At 40.5% G+C, this 12,381-nt stretch overlaps 1 protein-coding gene across 14 annotated transcripts in view; it reads left to right on the top strand.

Annotated features, from left to right (window-relative positions):
• ITPR1 (inositol 1,4,5-trisphosphate receptor type 1) overlaps nucleotides 1-12,381 on the top strand; it is a 183,626-nt gene that overhangs the window by 19,757 nt on the left and 151,488 nt on the right. For 7 of the 14 annotated variants that reach the window (XM_056337551.1, XM_056337552.1, XM_056337556.1 and 4 more), the window contains 3 exons: nucleotides 277-384; nucleotides 1,524-1,634; nucleotides 4,176-4,246. In XM_056337551.1, the coding sequence (XP_056193526.1) occupies nucleotides 293-384; nucleotides 1,524-1,634; nucleotides 4,176-4,246 (274 nt within the window). In that variant the 5' untranslated portion in view covers nucleotides 277-292. The remainder of the gene's footprint in view (nucleotides 1-276; nucleotides 385-1,523; nucleotides 1,635-4,175; nucleotides 4,247-12,381) is intronic. The other 7 variants (XM_056337558.1, XM_056337562.1, XM_056337563.1 and 4 more) reach the window with 1 other exon arrangement.

Here is a 12,381-nt window from a genome sequence, read left to right as displayed (position 1 = left end):
GCTGTGAGCATCTGCTGGGATGTATATGGCTACCCATAACACAGGCACACACCAAATGGGATGCCAGTAGCTGCTTGTTCTTCCTTAGTTTATTTTTCAAAGCAAGCATTTTGACATGCTGTATTTTCTTTGATACCTGACATTCCAGTGCAAGAACTTGTTCAGTTTTTCAAACAAATGAACAAACAAGCTAAGGTTCCTGTTGTTGTGACCTCCAGTAGCTTATACAGAGAAATTCTGCTTGACAAATAGTAACAGTGTGCTTTATTCTTCTAGGGGCAGTAAGCCAGAGATGACTGACAAGATGTCGAGCTTCCTTCATATTGGAGATATTTGTTCTCTCTATGCAGAGGGCTCAACAAATGGATTTATTAGCACTTTGGGGTAAGAACAGCTGTTCTCTTGTACTAAAAACATCCATAAGAAGGACTAGCAGAACTCAGCTAGCTATCCTGTTCCTGGCTCCCAGGAAATACTGAGTAAAGCAAGTTAGCTTTATGTACAAGTTTGACTGTAAATTTAAAAATGGCTTAAAGCTAATATGGCAAGCTAGATCTTGGGAGGATGGAGAGAGCATATCCATGGCTATGGTGTGGTTTTGATGCCCTTGGTGGGGAGGAAGAAGTTTGCCAAGTTAAGGTGTGGGTAGGGGGAATGAATGCAAGCAAATGATTTTCATGTTGTTGTCTGTCCCGTGTCCATCCGTGTGTCCCGTCCTGTCCTGCCCTGCCCCCACCCCCACCCCCCCCCACCCCCCCCAGACAGGAATGAATAGGCTTGAGTGCAATCTGCTGATTGGAAAAAAGGATGTAGAATAGGCAATGTAAGTAGCTTTAAAAAAAAAAAAAAAGCCCCAAGCCAAACCGTTTCTATACCACTAACTTACCACTGTGACTAGTTTTGTCTTACAGTATTTTGAGGTTTCTCATACAAACAAAATTGTTCTTCTCCAGTCAAAGGAGAACATGTTTTGAATCTTCAGCTTTGCCAATGGCCAGCACCCTGGAGCTGCAGTGGGAGCCGTGCCTTGCCAGCTCCTGCCCCTGGTGTGCTTCCCCACAGAGCTCCTTTGTGCTTTCTTCTGCAAAGACATCAGAGTAGGTGCTCTTGGAGAGTGCCTCTTAAGCAATAAGTGTGTGCTACTTCATTAAACAAAAAGTAGCCGTTCACACAGGAAAAGGAAGAGTTTGCAGAGAAAAGATGTGGAATTGCAATACAGATCTGAAGAGTGTCAGGGTATGTTTTATTCTGCTCAACTGCGGCTGAGGAGAAATCTCTGAACATCAGAAGCTGGCAGAGGAGCTGTGTACTGATTTGGAAGACCTTGCAAGAGGCTGGATGAGAAGCTCAAAGAGCACATCTGCCGCGTTGTTTCAAAGCAGTGAGAAATTAGAGGGAGGGAAATAGAGTGCATGACACATTGCTGTGGTACTTCAATACTGAATGATTAGCAAAGAAGCAACCAGGAAGCTTGATGATGTGGTGAGTGGGCACGCACACAACATGCTCTTTCTCATTTCCAGTAGCCGTAAGGGCCTCAGGGTGGGTACAGTGACAGCAAATTTTTTGATGCCTACTGTCCAGATGCCTCTGATAAATGGAGCTCCCAAGCAGGGTACAAAGACAGCATCCTGGTAAGTCTCTCGGCAGGAAACGATGGGCTGGAATCTCACCTGAGTGACTCCAAACTAACTTATAGGTTTAGTCCTCTAGCTATTAGGATTCTGGAAAATAAGGGGGCAGAGAAGGAAGCAGACACTGAAGATGCACCATGATCTATTATAGGAAAGAGAAGAAAATATGGGATGCTGCCAGAAGGGAAAGAAGGTATGATAAAAGCAAGGGATGTAGTAGTAAGTAGGGTTGATTGAATAGTATTTGGCGAATGTATTTGACAAATTTCCCAGGTACTCGTCAAATATGACATGTACACTCTGCAGTATTCGATCAGCTGTGTAACTGGCCAAATACTATCTGCTGAAAACTGGCAAAATGAATTAAGCAATACTATACATTTGGCTATTTTATTTCTTCCTAGTATTGAAGCAAGTTTGGCAGTAAATAATTCCAGAACAAGTAGAAAGTTATGTTATGTTTATTCCCATACAGTGCATGATGAACATTATGCAGTGGCTGTGGCTTTTGATGGCATTGCTGAGCAGATGTTTTTCACCATGGGTAGTCCTTTCAGACATCACAGGCCCTAAGCACGTCTTTTTCTAGGCTTGATGAGATGTTCTCATGGCAGGTCTAAAGCTCCCTTAGTGTTACAAGCATCCTCTTTGATTTGATTAGTACTGTTTTAAGGTAACTGCATTATATAATGGCCACACATCTTCTGAGCCTAATTTAAGCCAGAAATCCCAATTGCAATGTGAAACATGAAATGCATTATCATTCTTAATAAGCCTTTACAATCAAATTAGTTTTGTCCTATATTTAATTTAGTCTTTGTCCTGGAGAAAATTAAAGAAGCAAAGGAAAGATTCAGTGTAATTGTACTCTATACATTATATTCTATATGTGGAGTTTTGACAGTCTTATGTCATAACAATGTGTAATGACTTGTTCATGTGGTTAATGAAGGTTGAGAAACAGATACCACTATACATTCTAATGTCATTCTAAATCTTTTGAAGGGTGTTCCCATTTAATATTCCTATGACGTGACCGTTGCTTAATCAGGACTTTACTCTTGCTGTTTCCCAAACTCAGTGCTGTCATCATTATGATTACTGGTGTACAATATATGCTCTTTTGTGTTTTTCACCCTGTAAAATTTTTTTCTTAGTAGTTTGGGAAGTTCCTCTTTATTTGCAATTTAATCTCAGGATAAGAGGGATATATTGCACTGAGATTATCTCTGTGTGGGATGATCAGAGTAACACGTTTGACTTGATATTTTTTGGCCCTTTGTTCACTAGAAGCAGGTCTTTCAGTCACCTCAAATAATAAAGCTACCATTCTGGTTGGAGCACATGTATGTATCTATAATACTTAATAGGGAGAAAAATCCATGGGGAAAAAGCAATTTACTTTGAATGTTTGCATATGCAGATTTCAGATGCATAGAACTGTTGAGTCCACTTGGTCTCTCTGATCTCTTAATTTTTTATGCACTTCATTATTTTCCGTAATTGTTGTCTCAAGATGCTCCCTGCATGCAACCAGCCTCTGCAAGGAACAACTCTCATATTCTAGGTCTCAGTCTTTCTCAAGTTGATTCTGCATGAGAATGGACATCTCAAACCTTTAAGACTTTGGAGTTTGACTTTCTACTTTTCTGTAGAGAGCCTCTTTGACAGATTGGCGTTAAGGGGCCAAAATGAGTCATTTAGGATCAAATCAGAAACTTAAGTATTTGGTTACAGTTGCATTTTCACAATTTGGGAAGTGTGGTGAAAGTGCAGTTCCGTGTTGATCCAAAGTGTGCTAAGATCAGAGCAGTGGTGACAGGTGCATCTCAACTATTTTCTTTATTTTGTGGGATTTGAATGGACCCTGTGGGGTTTTTGTCGATGTGTATTCACAGGAAGCTCTGTCCTGGCATTCCCTATTGAAATCTCTTGGGTTCACTTGTCCATTTCACCTCCTTCCTGGTAGAACAGGAGGAGGTTAGTTCGATCCCTTGACTTACCTTATGTTTATGACAGGTGAGCAGGAGGGTATATTTATGCCTTCCTTTCTCCTGGGAGTCAATTTTTATTGTGGCAGTTATTATTTCTGCCTTTTCTTAATACTTGAGGGGTCATAGGGTCAGTGCCCAGTTTGCATAGTTGTCATATTTTCCTGTTCTCTACCCTTCATATAAACACATTTGCACCGTTATTTAAATCTGTCCAAGAGGCAATAATTGTTCTAAGGCTGTCTCTCACCTAACTAGAATATGGGCTGTTCTGTCTGCACCTCAAGGAGGGGACATAAAGATGATGCAGTATACAGGAGCAATTACTTATTTATTGTCCCACCTATCCAGGAGCATAGCTCTGGGCAACACTAAAAATTAGCTGCATGCTTCTTAGAAAGATTTGGCATAAGTTGGCATTTGGGGAATGTCTTCTGCTGAAGTGGCCACTCGGATTAAATACTGCAAATAAATGACTTTGGTTTTGCTAACAAGGATGTAAGTAATTGCAAGGGAATAGAACCTCACTTTACTTCTCCTTTCTTTGTAGCCTTGTGGATGATCGGTGTGTTGTACAGCCAGAAGCAGGTGATCTTAACAACCCACCCAAAAAATTCAGAGGTAAGTTTATTAGACAGCTCATTAGCCTTCTGGTTAGAAGTCGTCCTTTGTTTTGTGCAATTGTGTAACTATTTTGGACCTCCATGCTTTCTGTAGAATATTTTAATGTCCTCTTCTTCTGTGAAGGGCAGCTCGCGAGGAGAGAAGTAAATATGTGAGTGTGAATGTCTGTGTTAAGTGGGTTGCGGGACTTCAAAAGAATGCTTTGTGGGGGGTGTGGAAAGGGGGCTGCCAATTGAGGTTGGCTTTTCAATCTGATCTGTCCAAACTCACAGGGTCCCTGTAAGTTTCATTTCTTCTTCTCCATTGTATCATACATGCCATTTAGTTGCTCACTACCAAAGACACTACCTGTCTCAGAGGAAAATGAAAAGGAGCAAGTGTTTGTAATAGCTGTTGTTATTTGACTTCATTCGATGCTAACTACGCTTGACTTTGCTTTCATTGTGCCAGGAAAACTATGCTTGTTGATAAGCAATTAATGACCACTTTGCACAGTTTGGCTAGAGCTGATTTGTTTAAGAAACATCTCAAACAGGAAGAGAAGTGCTAACTGGAATTTTGTTTGGGAAAACCTTCTTAATTTTTTTTTTTCACCCCTTGGTTGCATCTTTTACTGAAAGGATAGCTCAGCAGCATATTCGAAAAATTTAGTCTACCTTTTATTGCTGTTCTTGGATGTAGCAGCAACTGTTTGTCTTGTTTCTTTGTTGGATGAGTCTTGTTTCCTTGGTTGTGCTTTGCCTTTATCAGGGGCTCAGAATTACCATAATTCTGTTCAGGTTTGGCCAGAACTGCAGGGGGTTCCCTTTCAAAATCGTATACCTTCTGTATTGCTAGTTTTCTTTGCTGGGTTTTTTGGGGGGGGAGTTTGTGTGGTTTTTTTTTCCATGACATGAAGATGTCTCATATAATGAAACTCACTTTTTAGGATATTGTTTAAGTCTGTGAGTTCTTGTTGGTTTTTCTCCCTTTTCACTGGAAAACTAAACAGCTAATGATTCAAATACTGAAGAGGCAACCTGGGGAAGTTTTTGTATTTGATGTTAAGCTCTCCAGAAAAAGAACAATGGTGTTACGTGAACTAGAGCCCTGACTCTAGGCATTTATTGATGCTGAAATTATAAAAAAATAATAAAGCCAGATTTGACTGAGACTGCGGATGTAGAAGGAGGGGGGCGGGGTGAGCACGAGAAAAGAATGAGAAAAAGGCAATTCTTGCTAGCACAGTTTAGGAACTGCAAGTACAGAGACACATTTGTCTGACATAAAACATTGTGGTTAGACATTGTAAATGTTCTCATATTACTTATAATTTATACATGGCAAACGAATGGTGTGAACCTGTTCCAACCTTTGTAGTTACTTCAATGAAGGTTTTATGGGGAAGTTGATGCTTGATGGTAAATGGCAACAAAAGTCAGAAAACTTTAGCAAGCATTTTATAAACATGCTTTATGAGTGTAGTCTAAGATAAAATGCTTTCCATGATAAATATGTTCAGAAGTAATGATGAAGTACCATCTTCAACATGTAGGGAAAATACCCCTTTTTTTTACAAAGCAAAGGTACCCAGAGGCTGGTCTGGGGTGTTGTGTGGGGGAAGTCTCTGGTAAGGTCAGGAACTACAGCCCTATCTCTGCAGTCTTGCTTGGTGTTTTTATGACACCTTGCAAAAATACTTCCCTTGCAAATGGAACGCAAAGTCTTCCCTAAGGTGCATTTATCCAAACAATGTAATTTATATCTGGGATATAAAGCAACCATGGGCATCTGGTGAGTGTAATTCAGTAATCCCAGTATTTAGATGTGTTATACTTGAGATTTAGTCTTCATTGCCGTCAGCAGTGTCACAGGTACAGCAGACCAGTAGCACAACATTACTTTTGTACAGTAGCAGCATGGGGCGGGAAATGGTGTGAAAATGTTCTAGTAGCCAGTTAACTTTATAGGTGGTGCCACGTTTGTTCAATGATTTTGTATAGTCCATACTAGTCGTGGCAGGTGGTAGGATCTCTGCAGGTTGAGGCCTGAGAAGTGTGATCTTAGCTTGAATTCAAATACATGTAGGACACTGGCACTGGTAACTGAGAAGTAACGTTTGAAAAACTCATTAGGGCAGGACCAAAATTAATCATACATAAGTGACTTACATTACAGCTTTACACAGTACTGGAAAAACGCCTCTGTGCTATAACCTCTTTTATAATCTGTGTGTGAACCGTCTTTCAAAAGAGCTATTCCTTAAGGTGTCCAGATGCAGGTCAGTCAAATCTGAAGTCACCTTCTGGGAGGAGCACAGAGTGTGACTTTGTGGCCAGTTTTGAGGATCTCACTTTGGGTAGTATTTTTAAGAAATGTAATTGTAAGCTTCTCTGAGCAGATCTGTCTTCTGTCGGCAGATGTAAAACAGTTGTAAATAAAATTTTCATGCCTAATCAAAGTGGTGAGAGATATCTAGAAGCAAAATTCACTGCTTAGATATGCATACGTGACTCCAAGAAAATGCAGTGTGAAAGTAAAGCATATATATCCAGTGGCAGAATTAATCGATCCTGCTTTTTTCTTAGCAATGGGTGTTTCAGGTTTTAAAAAGGCCTGTTGCCTAGGCTACACTTAATCAGTTGCATCTCGTAGCAGCAGCAAGGCCCTGGTCTAGAGGGTGGTGATTTTTCATTGCTCTCTCTGCTTTAGATCCTTGAAATAGAGCAGAACTGCAGTGCACGAAGTGATGGTGTGTATGCACCGTCCTTCCTGGAGAGAGCTCCTCTCATACGGAAGGCAGTTGACAGTAATACTTAGCTGTGAGTATATGCTGTCACTAAATGCTGATAACCTGCTTGTGGTGAGAAAATAGTCCCTGTCTGAGGAACATGTTCCTAAAAGCAAGCACTTTGTAGCTGAAACAGAGTTGGGTTTTGGTGCTACTATGTCCTTCTAAAAATGTTGGCTTCAAGTTGTTCTAAGGAAAATTCAGTGAGGGGAGCTTGATGTACGTTTGGATGAACTGGGCTGAGCAGGATGATTTGCAGCAGTGCAACTGTAGTTGGAGATGGGAGCGATAGAGCCTTTCAGTCTGCTTGGAGGAAAACGTACAGAGGTATCCTGAGGACACGAGGGCTTGCTTTGTTGACAAAAGTTGTGGAAAAAGTAGGCTGACAGATTAATCTGGTGGTGGTGGAGCCCTGAAAGGGTTGAAATGCAAGAGGAAGCTGAGAGTAAGATGGGATAGTGTTCAGGTAAGATTTGCAGTGTGGCATGAAATTATGAAAGAGACATTAAGAAAAAAAACCACACACACACACAAAAATAAAATCAGAAGGTATATTAGATGGAAAAAACCTGAAGTGCCAGAGTTGGAAAAAACTCTTAAGGAAGGTATTTGTCGAGCACCCTCATAGTTACTATGAGTGGTTTTATTTCACATGTTAAATGCTCTGGTGCCTCTAGGTCCTTAAAATAATGGTTTGATTGCTTAAAGATAGGAAGGTTGGGTTGGGGTTTTTTCCCCCTTTTCCCATCCCAATCAGAAGTGGATAGCACCGGAAGTTCGTAATCTGAAGTTGGATGGTAATTACTGTCTGTGAGATCTCAGTGTATTTTATTTAATTGTATTTTGTTCTGGCTTTCTGAATCCACTTTACATGTGGTGGTTTTGGGGTAGGTGGGTGGGTTGTTGTTTTGGGGTTTTTTTGTCAAGTACAATGTTTCTCTGGCCCTTCACCTTTTCAGCTCCAACTAATCCAAAAGTCCTCGAAAATTGCCTTGCAAAACATAAATACTTAAAGAGTACATTCATTAGAGTGTTTCTTTTTAAAAATGTTAAATGCAAGGATTCTTGCGAAAGAGTATTTTGCTTAACTGGTCTGAATATACTGTGTACAGATGAGATTCCTGGAAAAAATCCTAGTTGTATGAGTCTCCAAAAAAAGAAAGAGTGTGACAGTTCCTTGGTTATCTGCACTGCTTTGAACAAAAAAAGACATTTTCTGTTTGTGGTTTGGGGTTTTTTTTGTTTTTTTTTTAAGCAGGAATCACTGCTCTAATTGCCGTCTTTGTGCATCTGAATAGTGGCTATAAATGAACATCCTTTTAATATGCATGGTTTTATGTGGAAAGTATGAACTACAGCTGACCCTCTAGCTAGGCTAAAAGCACCAGTGCTTCATTCGTACTTAAACGCACAGGGACGGATAGCTGTTCTGCAAATTAAAGTCAGACCTAGCAATAGTGGCAAAGCTGAAGCAGAGCCCAAGGCTGGTAATTTTGCGCTTTAGCTGCTGCTTCTGTGCTCTGTTAGTTGGTATATGCCTTTGCAGAGGTTTTATTTGGGTTCATTTAGTATTGAAACATAGGGCTGAGCTAAGCCAAATGTGTTTGCTTAATGCAAGACACTGCTACTACACCAAAACAGTCTGACAGCCTTCTCAGGAAATTCCTTACAGCTCTTTATTTGGGATGCAGATCTGGCTGCCAGGGATCCAGAAGCTTTGCAATAGCTGCATGAAGCACAGGGCGAGAGGGCACTTACTGGGTTAATTTGTCCAGCAGCTACCGCCTTCCAGAACATTGTTTTAGTAGTTGCTGGGCAACACTCTTTTTTTGGCAAGATGTTCAAAGAATGAACCCATATCTTAGACTTAAAATACCCTCATGGTGAAGCAGAAGATGAGTAGTTCAAATTCTGTTTGTTCTTTTGATCCCAATCCATACTGTATGCTCTGTCTGAATATTGCCTTTGCAAAGCATCTGATCTGGCTCCTCCAGTGGTGGTAGGGGCTGGCACTGAGGGGCTCAGCCTCTGAACTACAGGTTCATCTTCAGTAGAAGAAATTACCTGGGCACTACAACAAAGCTCTAATATAAAAATATACATGTATGAAAAAATATATATATCTTCACACCCCAGTTCTTTTGATGGATTTGTCTTAAATTTGCACTGTGCTTGGCATTGATGAAAGTCAGTATGCTTCTCCATTACAGAAATGTTTTGAGTTGTGTTTTGTTTCTCGTAGCTTTGCTGTTGATGATCTGAAGCCTATACACTACTGCTCTGTTTAATATGAAGAAAACATATGTAATACTGATAGAGGCTATGGAGTTATGTTGCATGCATATGGGATTATTTAGCCTTATTTAGCTAATGCAAGCTTGTTTATAGTTTGGCTTTAGAACTGAGATAAAGGGAATTTTCAGTTGAAGGGTCACATACATAGTTTTCCCAAACACTTCAGCATATTAAAAAACAGACTAAACCAAATACCTAGATACCTCTGCCTATTAGTTTTTGAAATCTATTAGCAGCATATAAAAGTGCACTTTCTAGGTAGTAAAGCCTTTAGGTTTCAAGTGTTCAGCTTCAGGTAAGCGTGTAACCTGAAATTCTGCTGCTCTCCGTATGCTCTCCGTGCATACTTCTTCAAATCTACCCTGGTGGAAGCAATTATGTTGGCTTAGATTGCCTGTTAAACTGTCAGGTGAAATAGTCCGAGTTGTATGACTTTCTGCTACGTTAGATGGCTTCGAGTGGGTATTTTGCAGAGGGTTGAGGGCATATTCCTGGAATGATGGTGAGAAGGAGGGGTGATAGACCTGGGCTGCATGGCCAAGTTTAGGCTCCATTGTCTCTTTGAACATGGGGTTTCTAGTGCTGCTGAAGTGTTCGGGTATATTAATTATTAATGTGCCTAGATTTCCTTAAGGAATATTTAAACTAATGTCTAAATATGGCTTCTTTCACCCTGATAACTATGTATTTGTGGATAAAATAGCAGGATTCATTTTTCATGCAGGAGGCAGAACTTTTGAGAGTATCTGAGTGCTAAGTTGAAAGCTTAGCACAGTGGTCTTGAAGAGAAATACATTGCTTGCACTAGAAAAGTGACTCCTTTTCAGGTTTTGAGATGTTGAAGACAGATTAACATGCACGTACTGAATACCTAAAGAAGGAATCGGGGCAACAATAGTAAATACCTACTCAGCTAACTTCTCTGGTTCATGGCCAAAAACCATAAAAGAAAAAAATTAGACTGCTTAGCCCCTTTTCAAAAAGAGTACTATATGATGATTTAGTGTAAAATCAAAAATTTCTGGGTTGGTAGGATGGAAGAGAAAAATTATAAAATCCAGTCTAATGCTTATATTTTTTTAATTAAAATAGAAGCATTGCTTGTTTTGAGTGGGAAAAATCTTTCAATCTTGCTGAATTAGTATATAGTTTAAAAAAAATCTAAAATACATTTTCACTGCCTTGATGAGGAATCCTTTAGGTATGAATCTCAGTATTTATAGAACTGTACTAGAAAACTGCCAACTCCTAGTACGCATTTGAATTTGATGCCCTTTATATGATGAAGAAATACTGAGCACTGTTGCTAAAATGTAAATCTTTAGCCCACTGCATCCTACATACAAGCAGATGTTAGAGACAATTGTCACTGTGGCAGCATTTAGGTATTTCAGAAAACCTGAAAAGTGACAAGTGTTGCATTTTTGTACAGACAAATGTGCTTTGTATCTGCTAAAGCTTGGAAAACCCTGTGAGAGAGGGAGTAGTCTTAAAGGTCTTTTCCAACCTAAATGATTCTGTGATTCCAACCAGGAGCTGATGTACCGCTGAGGTGAGCCCACCGACGCGGGTCAGGCGGTAGGCAATGCGTGCTACCTTCCCCGCTAGCCCCTGGGGCTTCAGAGTAGCATTGTGAACACCTCATCTCCAGATGTTTTTAAACACAGGTTTTGTGGTAGTGCCAGGCTCATCAGTGATAACTACTGACATGGCTTGCTGTATTAGCAAGCAGAGGTGGTAGTGGAGCTTTCCCGTTAGGAGCGCAGCTAGGGAATAGGGTACACTCTAACTTGTGTAGCTGCTGTGTCCTGTAATGTATTTAAAGAAGCGAAAGTAGCTTGCATTGCTTTGAACTCCAATAGTGATTGGGTGCAGGAATCCAAGGGAAGTGCGTTTTTTGGTCACGGAGAGCAAATTGGAAAGCTGTTTTTATTTAGTTTGCTGTATATACTGCAGTGTGGTTCCTTACTGGCCTGTTAAATAAGACAAGTTATAGTCCAGTTGGTAGCTACGTCTGTGGAAGCACCAGGACATCCTAAAGACATCCCAACTCCTTGGTGCCAATGTGCCTTGCTGAAGTAGTGAATCAGTGACTAAGTAATTAGTGGTTTAATTGAGGTGGTTTAGCGTGGTTTTTTTCCCGTGTCCTAGAGATAGGGTACCAAGACCATAACGGGAAATGTCTGTATGGCACAGATTACAAGAGGGTCTGTTTAACTTGGTGTGAAGTTGTGGATGCTGAGGAGGAGGAGCTGGGTCTGTTTGGAATACAAGGCTCAGGCTGTGAAGATTGGCTGGGTTGCGTTTTGCCTGCTGGGTCTGTACTGAGAGTACTGCGGTCAAACAGCTGTCTGCCAACTTCTGGTTTTAAAGTGCTTTCATCTTAGGTGTTTTGCATCTAGATGAAGGCAGAGCTAAGCTCCTTTGAAAAGGAGAGTGGCTATTAATATGCATAACTGGAACGCTCTATGAAAAGCACAATCTGTTGGTTAAGGTACTGCAGAGGAATGAGGGGGGGATTTAATTGAACTCCTAGTGTGAAGTTTTATGATCTGTGCACTTGGTTTGCCCATCTGAAAAATGTGGTTAGCAGTTCTGTACTGATGAGACGTTCTGTGCTGGATGACAGGGGAATTGCACTGGTGCAGTGACAGTGTCCTAAAAATGAAAAAATAAGCAAAGGGCTGGTTTGAATGTTCATTCCTTCTGACTAGCTCTCGCAGGTCTGAGCTTTTTTGCTGTGGAAGGTTCAGGGTATTTCAGGTAGGATCGCCAAATCGAGGGATTGCCAAAAAGCAGTGCTTAGCTATTAAGTAGAACAGTACTGTTAATAAACCTAGCCCCAACCTTGTAGACAAAAGAATACTGTGGCTTTGTTGCCATAGTTTCAGTGCAAAATCTGACCTTAGCTACAATAACATTCGGTTAGAAAGAACTAGCTAATCAGTTTTCTAAAATTAGTGTGTTCCCTAGTACATAAGCCAGTATGAACAGGATATTTAATGAAATATTATACTTAGTCACAAGAGCCCAAGGGAGTGAAATGCCTTGATGAATTGTGGGGGTG

The sequence above is a fragment of the Falco biarmicus genome, chromosome 4, assembly GCF_023638135.1.
Source record: "Falco biarmicus isolate bFalBia1 chromosome 4, bFalBia1.pri, whole genome shotgun sequence".
In the NCBI taxonomy this organism is placed as follows: Eukaryota; Metazoa; Chordata; class Aves; order Falconiformes; family Falconidae; genus Falco; species Falco biarmicus.
The sequence above is the reverse complement of the archived record's forward strand: the minus strand, read 5'-3'. Positions and strand labels throughout refer to the sequence as shown.